The sequence below is a fragment of the Abrus precatorius genome, unplaced genomic scaffold (assembly GCF_003935025.1).
Source record: "Abrus precatorius isolate BTA unplaced genomic scaffold, Abrus_2018 Scaffold3, whole genome shotgun sequence".
NCBI lineage: Eukaryota > Viridiplantae > Streptophyta > Magnoliopsida > Fabales > Fabaceae > Abrus > Abrus precatorius.
In genome coordinates this window covers 3,765,004-3,781,029 of record NW_020874373.1, presented here as the reverse complement: position 1 = coordinate 3,781,029, position 16,026 = coordinate 3,765,004, and the positions used below count along the sequence as shown (strand labels likewise).

Sequence of the window (16,026 nt, the reverse complement as noted above, 5' to 3'; positions counted from 1 at the left end):
GGCAATTTTGTAATGTTTTAAAAATATTTTATTTTAATTTCATAATATTTATGAAATATCAAAAAATACTAACTTTAATAATTATAAATTAAAAATTTCTTGATCCAAAAAAAATTGCTACCAAACCAAGTGAAAAATGAATAAGCACGACTAACAGAAAAAAAAGAGACCTCGAACCCAGAGATGAGAAACACGTGGAAAAGGGGGCCGAATAAACGGTAAAAAAACAAACCATAGGTGAGACTGCAGGGTCATTTTTTTTTATATGGGATTTTTTTTACTTAATTACCATAATATGGACTTTAGAAAAAAATTACATAAATATGAGAAATTTTAAAAATTGTCAGTGACGATTTTTGAATGTCAGAAAAAGTAATTTTATATGATGGTAAAAATTGCCAGTGACAATTTTTGAATGTTAGAAAAAATAATTTTATATGATGGTAAAAATTGTCATTGGCGAGTTTTCAAAAATTTTTGAAAGTAAAAATCGTTTATGGAGATTTTTAAGAAGTAAAATTGCCACTGACATTTTTTAAAATCTCGTTCTATATATAGTCATTGCAATTTGTAATAAATTGCACCGTAACCATATTCTCTCCACTCTCTAAAGCTTTTCTATTGCATTTCTGCTGTTTGCATTTTTTTGTTTATCAAATTTGGCTATTCTTTTATAGTTGAAGAAAGAAATGAGTACAAATATAGTGGTGTACTTTAATGGTGAAATTATTACAAACACATGTGAAGGTGTGAGATTTACATGTGAGAAGCCAATTTGTATGCATATTCCTTATAATATATCATATGAAGCACTAAAATATTGGCTTTGTCAATATATTGAAGTGGAGACTCCAAAAATAGTAGAGAGTATAACGTATAGGTGTCCGATTTCTATTTTTGGAGGTTTCATGCAATACCAAGGAGTTGCAATAACAACTGACGATATTCAACAAATGTTTCAAATACATAATGAGCGTCGGGCCCCAACTCCTACCATTGAGCTGTATATTTTTTTTAAACAAATTACAGCTGATACATGTGCAGAAGGTAGCGATGAGGAAGATGAAGCCTATGTGAGCATCGTTCCCAACAGAGAGATTGAATGAGAACAAAACAGCACTGAAAGTGATGACCCTGACTTTGATGAAGACGGTGATGATGAGGAATCAGAAGATGAGGGAGTTGATGAAGACTTTGGGGCGGCAGAGGAATAGGTTGAGCAAATCCATATTGCCACATCACACGGTCAGTTGCATGCCACTCTACAACCTCAAAGCATATCAATGGGCTTACAGTTGACCACAATAAACGTTCTCCTCTCAAATCATGTGGAACAACGGCATCAATCGCTTCATCCTCATATGGTCGCCACATGAACTGCATTTTCAAAAATAATTATTCATAAATAATTTCAAACATGTATAAAAATAGTTAAGAAATGTATAAATATATTAACAAGTACCTCATGTAGTGCCATTTTATCTAATGCTAGTCTAACATTTCCAAGATCCCTATATGGAGTCTTGGTTGGATATCAAAGACGTCTCCATCTGAGTATAAGTGGAAATACTACTGGTTCACCAGGTATTGGAGCCAACCACAGGAGCCTGTGCCATGCCCATACCTGCAATAATATTATGCATCCACAAATTTCTTTGGCATCATGTCGTGAACCACGATCCAAACCTCTATACAGAAAAGCAAGGCATGCTGAACCCCAACTATACATTCCAATTTCATAGACATTTACCAACAATTGGAAGAATTTTCCATCTACCAGGGAGTTGCTCTTGTTTGGCATTAAAACATGTCCCAACAAAGAAAGTACATATCCTCGAGCATGTTGAGCTATCCTAATGTCTGAATTAGCAGGAAGCCAACCAAGGTGTTGTGTGATCCACTTTAATCTTATTTCAGAACCTTCAACATCATTTGATTCGGGCCGACTTCCGAGTAACTGTTCACACATATTCTGCAATGCCAAAGTATTTGGATTAGTAGAACCAGTAACTGCTATACCATTGCATCGCAATCCAAGCAACATCTTCTAATGTTATTGTGCATTCTCCACAAGGAAGATGAAATGTATGTGTTTCTGGTCTTCAACGTTCAACAAGTGCATTTATAAGGCCACCGTTTATATGCATTTGACATAATTGTGCAATACGATCAAAACTAGCATTTCATAAAATTTCATTTATTTCAGGCTTAGGTGACATTATAGATAAGTAACGTAGTCGTAATACTCTCATTACCTGAAATTTAAAAATAGTAATTTATCAGTAATCTATGAATTAAATATATATCAAAATATAAAAAAACTAACTATAAAAAAATGATATGTTTCTACTTAATTATACCCACACATAATATTATTATTATTTTAATATAAATTATGCTTTACTTATTTTTACATCTATTATTATCATTATTATTATTATTTTAATACTATACAATGGCTAATATTAACACTTAGTACGAATAATTTATTATATATTTTTCAATGATAATAATTTTTATTAAAAGTAAATAATATAATAAAATTATCCAATACTAAAATTTTATAAATTTTATTATGTTTTTACTTAGACTAAAATAATTATCTTTATTTTATACAAACTTAAAATAAATTGCATTAATTAAAAAATAAATAACTCAAATAAAATTAAGAAAAAAATTTATTATACTACATTGCATGTATTAAAAAATAAATATTTACTTACATTTTGAGTACGAATACGTTGTGAAATATGTTTGTGCGATTCCATAATCACGTCTTGAGCCATTTTATTCCCCTCTTTGATATTGTTATTCTGTAAGATCCTTCCTCTTTAGCGATTTTCATATTTCCCTTTCTCATTTGCGCATACAGCATGGTGCAATTCTTATTTATAAGCATAGTTCCAATTCAATTCGCGACATTTCAATATGTTACTGTGTTAGTAAAAATCGTCACTCACGATTTTTCAGTTGTAGGACAATGTATTATTGTGCTAATAAAAGTCGTCACTTGCGATTTTACTGACTTTGCATAGTATCTGTACCCAATTAAATATGCGTGCTTGTTTGTATTTTTGCCTGACAAATAAGTCAAAATTAAATATTGAAAAGTCAAAATTAATGGCTTCCAGACATTGCAAACTGGCGATTTTTCAAATACCACACATTCGTAATTATACAGAAAAGTCCATCGATAAATATATCATAAAAACACCATATTAAAATTAAATTCCCGAGACTGCACTAATAACTTTTTTTTATAGATAAATTATCTTAAATTTAATCATTAAATTTAAAGTTATTATTATATATGTTATATTTTTAAAATAAATAAATATTGCTGTATATAATTATAGTCAACAGTAAATTGTAAAATTGTGCAGTATAAAAGAATGGTTCGAATGGATGTTTTGAGAAAATAAAATGAAAAACTTAAATTAGATTAAAGAAATAAAAAGTTGATTTTTGTTTGAATAAAAAATTAAACATATTATTTTATGTTTTTATTAAAAATAATTATGGAAATATAATATAATAGTTGTGAAAATATTTTTTTATTTAATAACTAGTTGACAGATGAATAATGTTAACTTAGTTAAGTGAAAATGAAGAGAAAATTAAATATAAAATAAAGCTCTAAAACTTTAGCCTTATTATTTTTTTATTACTCAGAAAATGCAATCATACCAATCACTACTTTCGGTATTTTTTTACTGAAAATAATTGCTAATATTTTTAATTATAAAAATTTTGTTTTTAAATATATTACTCAGAAAAAATTACCGTATTTTTATTTTGATTGTAAAAAATAAATTGTTACCTTTATATGTATATTTATTGTTATTTTTATATTTTTATTTTTTATAAACATTATAATAATAAAATATTCACCAGTTATTTATATATAAAATATTTTTATTTATTGAATATATAATTTAGAAATTTAAATATTTAATATGATATATATTTTAAAATTATAATATAAATTTATGAGGCTCTTTTTATGGAAATTTTTTTAAAATATTAAAATATTAAAATATAAAATTTTATAAAAAATTATGAAAATATGAAAAATTTTCAAAAATTACTAATGAGAAATTATAGTATTTAATATTCTTTTAAAATATCATTAACAGTTTTTATTTTTATTTTAAAAATTAATAATAATAATTTTTAATATTTTATAATTTTAGTTGTTCCAAACTGATGCAATAAAAATCATTATCAGTAATTTTTAAATTCTTATATTTATATAATTTTTCAAAAATTTAATATTTTAATGTTATTTTTAAATACTGTACTAAAATAAACAAACCAATTTATGACATAATAATAAACTGTTTACTTATTTTTTATAGAAAAATAGAGATAATGAATTGGAAGTATAGCTGTCAGCCTAGGAACAGGTTTCCTATTTGTCACCATCAAACGACGTGTCGTGGACATCAATAACTTCTTGATGCTTCTAAATCCATTCTGATCAAATGGCCACATAATTTTATTGCAATTTTCATGATATTTTTCTTCAATCAAACAGTAATAATATAAAGATTTGTTTTGTTTTAAGAAATTTATGTTTTTATTTATAAATGATCACTTTTTACTTAAAATAAAAACAAAAACAAAATGTTCATGCATATGCAAATCCTTACAAAATATGAAAAATGAAACTTTTAAAATTTATTTTTAGAGGTATTATTCCAAATCAAACAATTTCGTGTTTTTCTTATGTATTCTTCCAACCATCGTAGATACGATTGCTACCGGAAAATGACCAAACAACACAAAGGAGAAAAGCAAACATCGATGACGATAAAAAAAAAAAAAACTAAAAACAAGTAATTTATCATTTCATTACCTCTAAATATTTCATAGAAGACACATTATTATTAAATTAATAAACTAAATTTATTATTAATAATAAATATTTCATCATATTAAATAAGAGTGAATTAAAAAATTAAAAAGATGTTAATTTTAAATTTTAATATTTAAATTAAGATAATTTTTTTAATAAAGTCAATGCTCAATGTGTTAAAAATCACGTGACAAAATAAAATAAAATAAACATTTAAAATACTCTTGTTTTAAGATAAGTTTTTAAAATATTTTTATTTAAGAAATAAAATTTATAAATTATACATATAAAAAATAATTTATAAAATATAAATAAATAAAACAAATACTAAGAGCTTGTTTGATTTAGTTTAAATTTTAAAAAATTACATTTCAAAACAATTTGATAAAATTATTTTAAAAAATAAAATAAATTTTTTTGATAATTTAATTTTTAAAATTATTTTTAGTTAAAATTTTATTAGTTTTAGAAAAAATAGAAAAATAAAAAAAACACCCAAACAATAAGTCTGATTTTTAATTTTAAAAACTAAAATAAAAAATATTTTTAAATTTATGTTAACAAATAATTTTTTCTGTTTTTTTAAATTAAAAATTATATCTAAAAAAAGAAAATAAACAAGTCCTAAAATTATACTTTTTCTTTTTCATTTATGTGTTTTTTCTTTTTTTCACGGTCTAAGTTAAACATAAGAACTTTTTGAGTTTTACAAATTTTTCTATTTTAAACTTGACATATGATTTTTTTTTTCCTAAAATTTTGTAATAAAAAAAAGTTAACCAAAATAAAGTACAGTTTCTTTCATAAAGTCTCTTACTCTTTTTTTTTTTATCACATCTAATCATGTAGCTTGCTATCTTTTACCTTTTTTTATTTATGATTTTAATTTATATACATTGATTTTATACTGTTATTCAATTATAAATTATTATATTAATAAATATTGTTTACTTTTATAATAATTAATATAAAATTATAATAATATATTCTAATTTATTGACAGTATAAAATAATATATTAAAATTAAATGTACTATTTATTATGTAATGACATTTCAACACTTCGTTAAAGTATTTGATTTAAGTATAAAATAAAAATGAAAAACAAAAAAAACAGGGATGCATTAAATAATATAATATAAAAAAGAGTAAATAAAAATTGAATATAAAGAAATAACAAGAAAAATATTATAAATTTAACTTAAATTTTTTATATTATCATTTAATAATAAATTATTCTTTTAGGAATGATTATTAATTTTTATAATAGTTAATATTAAAATATATTTATTATATATTTTAATTAATTAATAGTATAAAAAATTTTAGACTGAAAATATACTAAAAATAAATTTAATATTATTACTGTTTCTTTTTCTTCTCTGCTCTGCGTGGAAACTCCTCAACCACAAAAACAGATCAGGGAACGAACCTCCTCAGTTAATCTAATGGCAGCAAACCACACTTCAGTCATGAAATGACACAAACCATTGATCATCTCTTTTATCTAACCATTCCAAAATCGTCGTTCCTGCAACAAAACCCAGAAAAAAGAAAAGAAAAGAGAAAAATAACATAATGCAAGAAATACCCGTGATAGTAGTTGGAGCTGGAACTTCAGGTATAGCCGCAGCTGCGTGCTTAACCAAGCAATCAATCCCTTACATAATCATCGAGAGAGAAGAATGTTTCGCTTCTTTGTGGCAGAAATACACCTACGATCGTCTTCATCTTCACCTAAGAAAGCAAGTGTGTGAGTTGCCATACTTTCCATTTCCAAAGTCTTATCCTCACTACGTGCCGCGGAAGCAGTTCATAGAGTACTTGGGCACCTACGTGAAGCACTTCAACATCGACCCTTTGTACCAAAGAGCCGTGGAGTTAGTGGAACGTGATGATGAGAAAGGGAAGTGGAAAGTCATGGCTAAGAATAGAAGCTCTGGTGAGGTAGAGGAGTATGGTTGTAGGTTCTTGGTGGTGGCTAGTGGTGAAACGGCTGAACCTCGAGTGCCTCAGGTTTTGGGGTTAGAGAGTTTCAAAGGGAAAGTGATTCATTCAACAGGGTACAAAAATGGGAACGAGTTTGAAGATGAACATGTTTTGGTTGTTGGATCTGGAAATTCTGGCATGGAGATTGCATTAGACTTGGCCAATTTTGGTGCCAAACCTTCCATAATTGTTCGCAGCCCGGTACTTAATTTGTTTAATTATATCTGATTTTGCTAATTCTAGTGTAGAGTTTGGCTATTTAAAATGTTTTTACATATAAGTTTCTTATTTTTATACGCTTAAATCTAACTTTAAAGAGTAAAGTTAACAAAATTGAATTACATGTTGGGGGTATCCATTATTTGGCTTTTAAATTAATTACTTAACTATGACTGGCTATGCTTGTTTTGTACTTCCTTTATCTCCCGTTATGTTATTTAAAAACAAATTATTTATCTCTACTTATTTACTATTTTAGAATATAAAAATATTAATTACTTTTTTTAATAATATTTTTAGTTATTAAGGACAATTTTTGCACAGTAAGTACTCTACTAGTTCTTGGATTAATTCTTATTATCTAATTATTACAATAACTTAAAGATTTTTAATAAAAACATTTTAGTAAAATGATTTATTTAATCATAATAATGAATTATATTTTTTAAAATATATGTATTAGAACTAATTGATATTCAAAATAAGACCAAGAAAGTGTGTGTGAGGAAATGTTTTTGGTTTTACTGATTGAAAGATTGTTTTTATTATTACATATGTAGGTTCATTTTCTTTCGAGGGATATGATGCATTATGCGTCGGTTTTGTTGAAGTATTTGTCGCTAAGCACGGTAGAGAAATTGTTAGTGTTGGTAAGCAGGATCGTCTATGGAGATATGAGCAAGTATGGTGTACCTATGCCCAGTGAAGGCCCTTTCACCATGAAGCTCAAGTACGGTAAGTTCCCAATCATTGACTTGGGAACGGTCAAGAAAATCAAAGCCGGAGAGATCAAGGTACCACCATTTGAAACACAGCAATCCTACCTCTTTCTTCTTCTAAATATGATGAAAGTTTTTATGACAATCAATTACTAGAGTAAACATAAGAATTTATACAAAAATAATAATAATTTTAAATAGGATGACAATTATTATTTTTACATCTCTCTATTTTATTTGTCTTTAATCCTGTTATTGCTCTTTTAAATCCTTGTATTCGATGGACTTTCTTTAATTCTTATTAAAGTAATCGTAAATTATATTAATTTTAATGATAAAATTTACATCAAAACCTATATTGCTATTTTGATTTTGGTCCTAAAGCAAATGCCCACCGAATCACCAAAGGAATCATTTGTGTCTTGTAAGGTTGCATTTCGTGTTTATGAATTTGGCCAATCACTGTAGAACACGTGATTACATTTTTATTAAGAAGAAAAACTAAATTTTATTATATATTGTTTGGTGATTGATAACATTAGAGACGTGTGATAGTTTTGAATCACGATAATTTATATCAGCATAAGCGTGGATGATGGAAGGAAGTGTTTTTCTGAGTGGCATTCTATTATGCTAAGTAGGTGTTGCCAGCAGAAATAGAAAGCATAAGAGGCAACGAAGTGTTTTTTCAAGACGGCAAGTCGCACCCATTTGATTCAATTATTTTCTGCACGGGCTTCAAGAGATCAACTCAAAAGTGGCTTAAGGTTTGTCTCATAATAATAGTTTATGTGACAATTAGTATTGTTCACACTTGTGAAGAGCTATTATGCAAGAGAGTTTAGAATGATACAACAATGTAATTTGTTTGGAACAGGAGGGTGAGGGTGATGATGATCTTCTGAATGAGGATGGTTTTCCAAAGCGTAGTTTCCCAAACCATTGGAAGGGTCAGAACGGTTTGTATTGCGTTGGACTTTCAAGGAGGGGATTTTATGGAGCTAACATGGATGCCCAAAACGTAGCAAATGATATTGCCTCGTTAATTTCTCAAGAAGAAAAAAATGCAATTTGTGTCATGCAAAGCTAGTGCTGTTTGGGATAAATGTTTTAAATGATTTGTTCAAAATAAGGTTTTTAATTTAATTGTGTTTGAGCTATTAAAGTTGAAAAATACAAAGTGAAAAATGTATTGCACTTTTTCAAAATATAATGTGTATGTTGTATGTAACCTAAGTATATGACTTTTATTTATAGCCTAAGTGTATATTTTGATTAAAATTTTGTATCACTTAGTTTCACATGATTTTCTCACCTTTTTTTTTTACAAGCTTTTAATGAAAAGATGATGATCAAAGAAAACATAAAATTATTAATAAAAGAAAACCAATAAATAAATATATATAACTAATTTTCATAAAAAACTTATGATTAAAAAATTATAATTTTTTAATCGAAATATAACATTTTAATAAGTTTTTGACAAATCATAAATAATTTTTCGATAAAATTATAAAGTAAAAAAATGTCAAAATTAATAAAAAAAAAGTTTTGAAGTGCTTTTAAAAAATATTATCTTAACTTTAGTTAATAATTGGTCGACTGTTTCCTTAAAATTGGATCAAATTATTTTTACACGAAAAATTTCAAATATAAATATTTTAAAAAATAGAATATCTGTGTTAATGTTAATACATTATGAGCAGTTATAAATAAAGATACTTGGTAAAAAATCGTACATGATAATAATTATAAGTAAAAATTACAGGCAACTATATTGTAAAATATGTATTTTAAGCAAATATATTATATTTATCTATAAATACGATTTCAAAATATAATTTAAAGGTTTCAATTCTCAACTTAAATATTTATATTTAAAATTTCAATAACTGCGAACATTCTATTAGACTCTGACAAAAACAAATATATTAACAATATTCTATTTTATTAAAAGTTATACATTCATTTTAACTACAATTCAGTCATTTTTTTTAATCTTTCATTATTGTTAAATAGTCATTTCTTTTTACTATTACTTTACTTTAATATTTCTTTTTAATTATTCATTTTTGTCTCTTTCTATTTTATTTCTTTTACATTCTATTTATGACATTATTACTATATTTCATTAAGAAGACGCTATATAAAATTATTTAAAATTTATTTATTTACTAAAAAATTCATTATAAAAAAATAAATTTATTTATTATGTTTGACTGTAAAGTAACCTAATTAGCAACAGAAGCATTAAATATGTAATATGCTGCAATTATTTATTTAAATCATAAGTATCATTTTGAGAAAACAAATTTTATTCGACTTTCATGAAAATTGTCAAAATAATAAAAATTAATAAAGTTGGTTAAATATGATTAATATATTAGACTTCAAACTGAACTAAATTAATAAAGCTCAATCATGTTGATTCGAGAAATAATTTTGTGATTTAAAACCATTAATATATTACTCGAACTAATCGAAGAGTTAAACGGTTGGGAAAAAATTGTTTAGTGAAAAATAACATAGAAAGAAATTGAAAAAAAATAAAAATACAAAGATTTGTCATTTGTGCTTCGTGAAAGTGCCATTTTATCCCTCATTATTTTTTAAAAACAAATTATTATAAGGATAAAACTTCAAATTATATATAATTTATTTATATCTTTTTACTTTTTGGCTATCCATCTTAAAAAACCAAGAACAATTTTATCTTTTATTCTTATTTATCACAGACAAAATGTTTTCTTCATTTTAGTGTATATGTTAAGACATATCAATTAACTGAAATTTTATTTTATTAGATAAAAAATTATTTAATAAAAACAACATTGGCAAAATAGTTGAAATAAATAATTGTTAGTATTTTATAACGCTAGTCGTACATTTTTTAATATTTTTTTATTTTCAATTACTAGCTAATTGAGAATGATTTTTATTTTATTTTTGTCTTTATTATTTTTAAGTAATTCCTTCTTTATCTCTTCAATCTGTTAGACTCTATTTATTTTATTTTATTTTATTACATTAAAAAATGTCACAATCTATCCGAATATATATAGCCAATGGGGTGTTATGAACTATTTTCTATAAATAGCTACATTTAGTCGCATTTACGACAAACTTTTAGGGAAATTACTTTAATTTTTAATGACGTTGAAATCATAAAAAAATATTAAATTTGATTTATTTTTTTATCAAACACATATTTATCAATGTTTTATTAGGATATATAAATATAATTGATTTTATTAATTAACCAATTTTTACACATTAAACGATTACCCTATTAAGAAATAATATGTATACATAGATTTTTATAAAAGATGCTAATATTTAAATTCTAATATATTAAAATATTAATTTTTAAATATTATTGATTGTTAAGTCTTTTAAAGATTAATTTTAATTTTTTATAAAAGTGGAATTATAGACTGAAGTAGATGAGAATCTTACGAGAGAAAAAATTATTTGGTTCCAAAAGTCCCGTTGTAAATGGCTTATGCATGGAGGATAGAAATACTCAATAATATTTTCATGGCAATACCATTGCTCAACCAAGAAGAAGCAAGGTAGATAAGCTAATAAATGATGATGGGGAATGGGTGGAGCAACTAACTGATTTGGAGAGAATGGTAACTTCCTTCTATTCATCTCTTTTCTTTTCTTTTTTTATGCAGGGGCACTTGAACTGTTCTTTGTAAAGACTTATGACAGGTTGAAGTGGGACTTTGTGAAGGACACACTACTTGATATTGGCTTAACAAGACAGTTTGTGGATATTGTGTGGGCAAGCATTTCTTCTCCAAGAATGCGCATGCTTTGGAATGGGGAAGTCCTGTATGAATTTTTACCCTCTCGAGGTATTTGTTAGGATGATCCACTCTCACCATATCTTTTTGTCCTTTGTATGGAGAGACTTTTTCAGCTTATTTCAATGGAGGTCGAAGTAAGCAGATGGCAACCTATCAGACTAGCTAGGGACAGTCCTTCCCTTTCACATCTTGTATTTATCGATGATCTCATTTTGTTCATCAAGGCTTCAATGGATCAAGTAGAGGTAATTCAGGCTTGCCTTGATCGCTTCTGTGCTAGCTCTAGTCAAAAGATTAGCTTGAAAAATACTAGGATATTTTTCTCTAAGAATGTGTCCCATACCGAGAGGAACGATATTGGCTTAGCCTTAGGATTCCAACGTACTAATAATCTAGGGAAGTACTTGGGAATTCCTAATCATCATTTGCTAATTTCGCAGAGTGACTCCCAAAGTGTGATCAATAAAGTAACTAAACGGTTAAGTGGATAGAAAGCCTCTACCCTTTACTTTGCAGGTCAGCTCACGTTATGAAAATCAGTCATTGCAGCTATTCCATCTTACACCATGCAAATGGTTCGTATGCTTTAGAGTATATGTGATGAAGTGGATAAATTATGCCGCAATTTTCTATGGGGTGATAGCTCTATTCAGAAGAAAATTCACACCATTAGTTGGGATACTATATGCATGCCTAAGGAGTGTAGTGAATTAGGACTATGGTCTATGAGAGATGTCAACAACTCCTTCATGATGAGGAATTGTTGGAGCTTACTTACAGAACTTAATAAGCTTTGGGTGAAAGTAGTACGCTCGAAGTATAAATGCCTGGAAGGTACAATATCACGAATTGAGAAGAAAGCTAGTATGTCTAATTTGTGAAAGGTATTTGTTTGAACTAGAAACACACTATTCAGCATGTCCAGTAGCGGGTGAAGGACAGATGTACTACACGTTTTTGGTTTGACACCTGGTTGCCACAACGTTCTCCTCTCATTCAACATACTACTGCTTTTATCCCACTTGTTGAGCTCTTTCGGAAGGTCCATGATTATATAACCGAACAGGGAACATGGAATATTTATTATATTACACCATGGATATCTTAGGAGTTTTTTTAATGGTATTGTATCTCAAACTCCTCCCATGATAAATGCCAGGCCAGATGAAATTCATTGGAGACTTACTACTGATGGTTCGTTAACTATTAGAACTGTCTTTGCAAGCTTGTCATCAGTTGAACCAGTACCCTGTGCTCCAATTTTTAAAGTCATATGGAAATGGCAAGGCTCGAAAAGGATTAGGCTATTCCTTTGGCGTGCTGCACACGAAAGTCTCATGACGAATGGTGCACGTACTAAACGAGGTTTAGAGGTAATTCCTATGTGTCCCATCTACACGTAGGGTTCCAAAGATACCATGCATGTTCTCTGAGATTATAATTTTGCACATGAAGTTTGGAGCAACATGCCTGGTGGCATTACTATTGACCAACCCGTGGAAAGTAATGTTCAAGAATAGATGGTGTTCCACCTAACAAGAAGTCGTACTGGGGAACGAATTGGCCCCTTATTTTTGCTGTCACCATTGATGCGCTATGGCACAGAAAGAATACAACAGTGTTTCAACATTCATTCTCATCGGCAAATCAAATAGTATCTGAGGTAATGGGTCATGCGAAGTCAATAGTCAACACATGCAGAAGATGGCCTAGAATACAACATAATCTGAGGAAATGGAGTTGTCCTCCTACGAGGTTTATCAAGTTGAATGGAGATGGTGTTGTGTCACATGCGGGAGTAAGCTCTTGCCGCGGTATAATTCGAGATTCAAATGGTAGATTTATTATAGCATTTTCAAGAAAACTATACCATTGTTCTGTTATTCAGGCTGAGTTGTGGGCTATTAAATAAAGCCTTCAACTAATTCGTCTTAGAAACTTGGGTACCCGCATTTTGATAGAATCTAATTCCTTGGAGGCAATCACTCCGCTGAAGAATGGATGTCCTCGTCAAAGAGTATAATTCGAGATTCAAATGGTAAATTTATTATGGCATTTTCAAGAAAACTATATCATTATTCTGTCATTCAGGCTAAGTTGTGGGCTATTAAATAAAGCCTTCAGCTAATTCGTCTTAGAAACTTGAATACTCGTATTTTGATAGAATCTGATTCCTTAGAGGCAATCACTCTGCTGAAGAATGGATGTCCCTGTCAAAGAGTATAATTAAAGATTCAAATGGTAAATTTATTATGGTATTTTCAAGAAAATTATACTATTGTTCTGTCATTCATGCTGAGTTGTAGGCTATTAAATAAAGCCTTCAGCTAATTCATCTTAGAAACTTGGGCACCTGCATTTTGATAGAATCTGATTCTGTGGAGGCAATTACTCTGCTGAAGAATGGATGTCCCCATCAAAACACCTGTTTTGATTTGGTACAAGAGATATCTGAGTTAGCAGCTTCATGTGCGGCAGTTTCGTATATTCATATAGGTAGGGAAAGCAACCTAGTGTGAGACTTGTTAGCTAAACATCGTTTCTTAAAGGAGAATATAATTGTTTATGATTCGCCTCCTATTTTGATATACCATTTGTTAGCTGCCAACTTTGCGAAAGTTATGTAATTTTTTGTTTTTGGACTGTTAGCTCCCTCACTCACTAAAAAAAAAAGATTAACAAACACACTAATGGTAATTTTTACAATAACTTTGATAACATTAGTCTTTAAAAATAATTTTAAGCATTTAAAATAATAATTTTAAAAAATATTATACTTCCATATTTTTAACATAATATATTTTTAAAAGTAAGTATTAATTAATATTTAACTTCTTCTATGATTTTTATGCATTTTAAACATGATATCTAGTATTTTTTTAAATTTAATAAGTATCCTTAAATGTATTAGTTGCATAAAATCAGTCTAAAAAAACTGACTTTAACATGTTCCTTTTTTCAAAGCAAAAAAATATCGATTAACTGAGTTCCGTTTTAGAAAAAAGAACACAAACAGGTTCGTCCAGCAGAGTTAAGGAGTTAATTCACAACGTTCAACGTCACTCTTTAATTTCTTTGATTAATTGACTTCTTCAGTTGCCTTAAACAGAAACCCAACCACCAATCAAAGCAGAGAATTAAGGAGTTGGAAATATAGCTCAACGATTTCAACATATTTATTATATATCTTTTCCCTTTTTTCTTCTCAGTGATTCTCTGTGTACTTCCATTATCATTTTCATTATCGATCAAAGTCATATGATAGGTTACGTATCATGAGTATTAATAATGTCTTGTAGTGTAAAAAGTGACTAATTAATGAGTAAATAGGTAATTTAATTCTTAAAAAATAATAAGTTTAAACAAAGATGAAATTTTTAGAAAAGTATAACTTACAATTATTTAGTAACTGAATAATGATAATTACAGATGTAATGTTCTAACTATGCATTTAGTCATTAAATTAATTCTTAAACGGGTCACCTTTGGATTTTAACAGGATTGTGGTTAAGCTGCTTAGAATGTTTTGAAGAACAAGTGTTTAAGATTGTCATCATTTGTATTTATCGAGGGGAGACAGCTTTACACGGAGTCAATATTAATGTATAGGTGTACAAGATTGAGGGGCTTCAAATTCCAGCATGCGTGCCAGTCTTCAGGGACTGAGCAAATAAACAGCAAAATAGAAACCTTCACATGCAAGCAGCATTGATATTGCTTCACTTTTTAGCTTTTGAGTTGCTTATAAAGGAGCTAGCAAGGAAGATCAGGTTCCCCTCAATTAGCATCCTCAATAGGAGACACTAGCTTTTATTGTAACTTTTTTTAGGTATAAAGAGTAGTGTCCCACAAGAACAAGATCTTAATAAGTGAAAAGAAAAAACCTCTTCCAAGCTAACAGAAATCATTCATTTGATGTGATGGGATTATGGCAGGTAAAGATTTACATCATATGTTTAGAGAAATTTTAACAATGTATTTTATGGGATTAATTTATTTTTTTTTAAATTATAACATTTGACTTAAAATTTATCATGTTTTAAAATCTATTATAACTTTTTTTTAAAAATTAAACAACTATGAAAACATATGTTAAAAAATGTATCACTAAAATATTAACATGCTTATGCATAGTAGTGATCATAAAGAGTATAGTATTACCATGCACATCAGTCAAACAAAAATTTCCACTTTGGCCGGTAGATCAATTGAATGGAATTAAATGTATATACAAAGGGAAAAGAGAGAAGCAAAGAAGAAATGATCAGTTTGTTTGTGTTGAATCTTGATTGCTATAATGTAAAGAGAAAGTACTTTTGTTTCCTTTAAAGTAATCAAATAAATGAGGAAGAACCAGTGTTTCTTCTCATATCTGCTTCATTTATTCTTTTCATTGTTATTTGTTTTCATTCTACTTCTATTTTTAA

The 16,026-nt window shown here is 27.8% G+C and overlaps 1 protein-coding gene across 1 annotated transcript; it reads left to right on the top strand.

Moving 5' to 3' along the window:
- The first annotated feature begins 6,296 nt into the window (after positions 1–6,296).
- Positions 6,297–9,073, top strand: LOC113862722 (probable indole-3-pyruvate monooxygenase YUCCA10). The gene is made up of 4 exons (XM_027495871.1): positions 6,297–7,047; positions 7,626–7,859; positions 8,426–8,551; positions 8,662–9,073. Exons 1-4 carry the CDS (start codon positions 6,436–6,438, stop codon positions 8,872–8,874), a joined length of 1,185 nt encoding a protein of 394 aa, XP_027351672.1. The 5' UTR covers positions 6,297–6,435; the 3' UTR covers positions 8,875–9,073.
- The last annotated feature ends 6,953 nt before the right edge of the window (positions 9,074–16,026 follow it).

What these genes read in the sequence shown, in the direction of transcription:
- LOC113862722 (XM_027495871.1), top strand. Translation starts at nt 6,436, where the DNA reads ATGCAAGAAATACCCGTGATAGTAGTTGGAGCTGGAACTTCAGGTATA. An exon ending in CCATAATTGTTCGCAGCCCG is followed by an intron (nt 7,048 to 7,625) that starts GTACTTAATTTG and finishes TTACATATGTAG; the next exon opens with GTTCATTTTCTTTCGAGGGA. An exon ending in TCAAAGCCGGAGAGATCAAG is followed by an intron (nt 7,860 to 8,425) that starts GTACCACCATTT and finishes TATGCTAAGTAG; the next exon opens with GTGTTGCCAGCAGAAATAGA.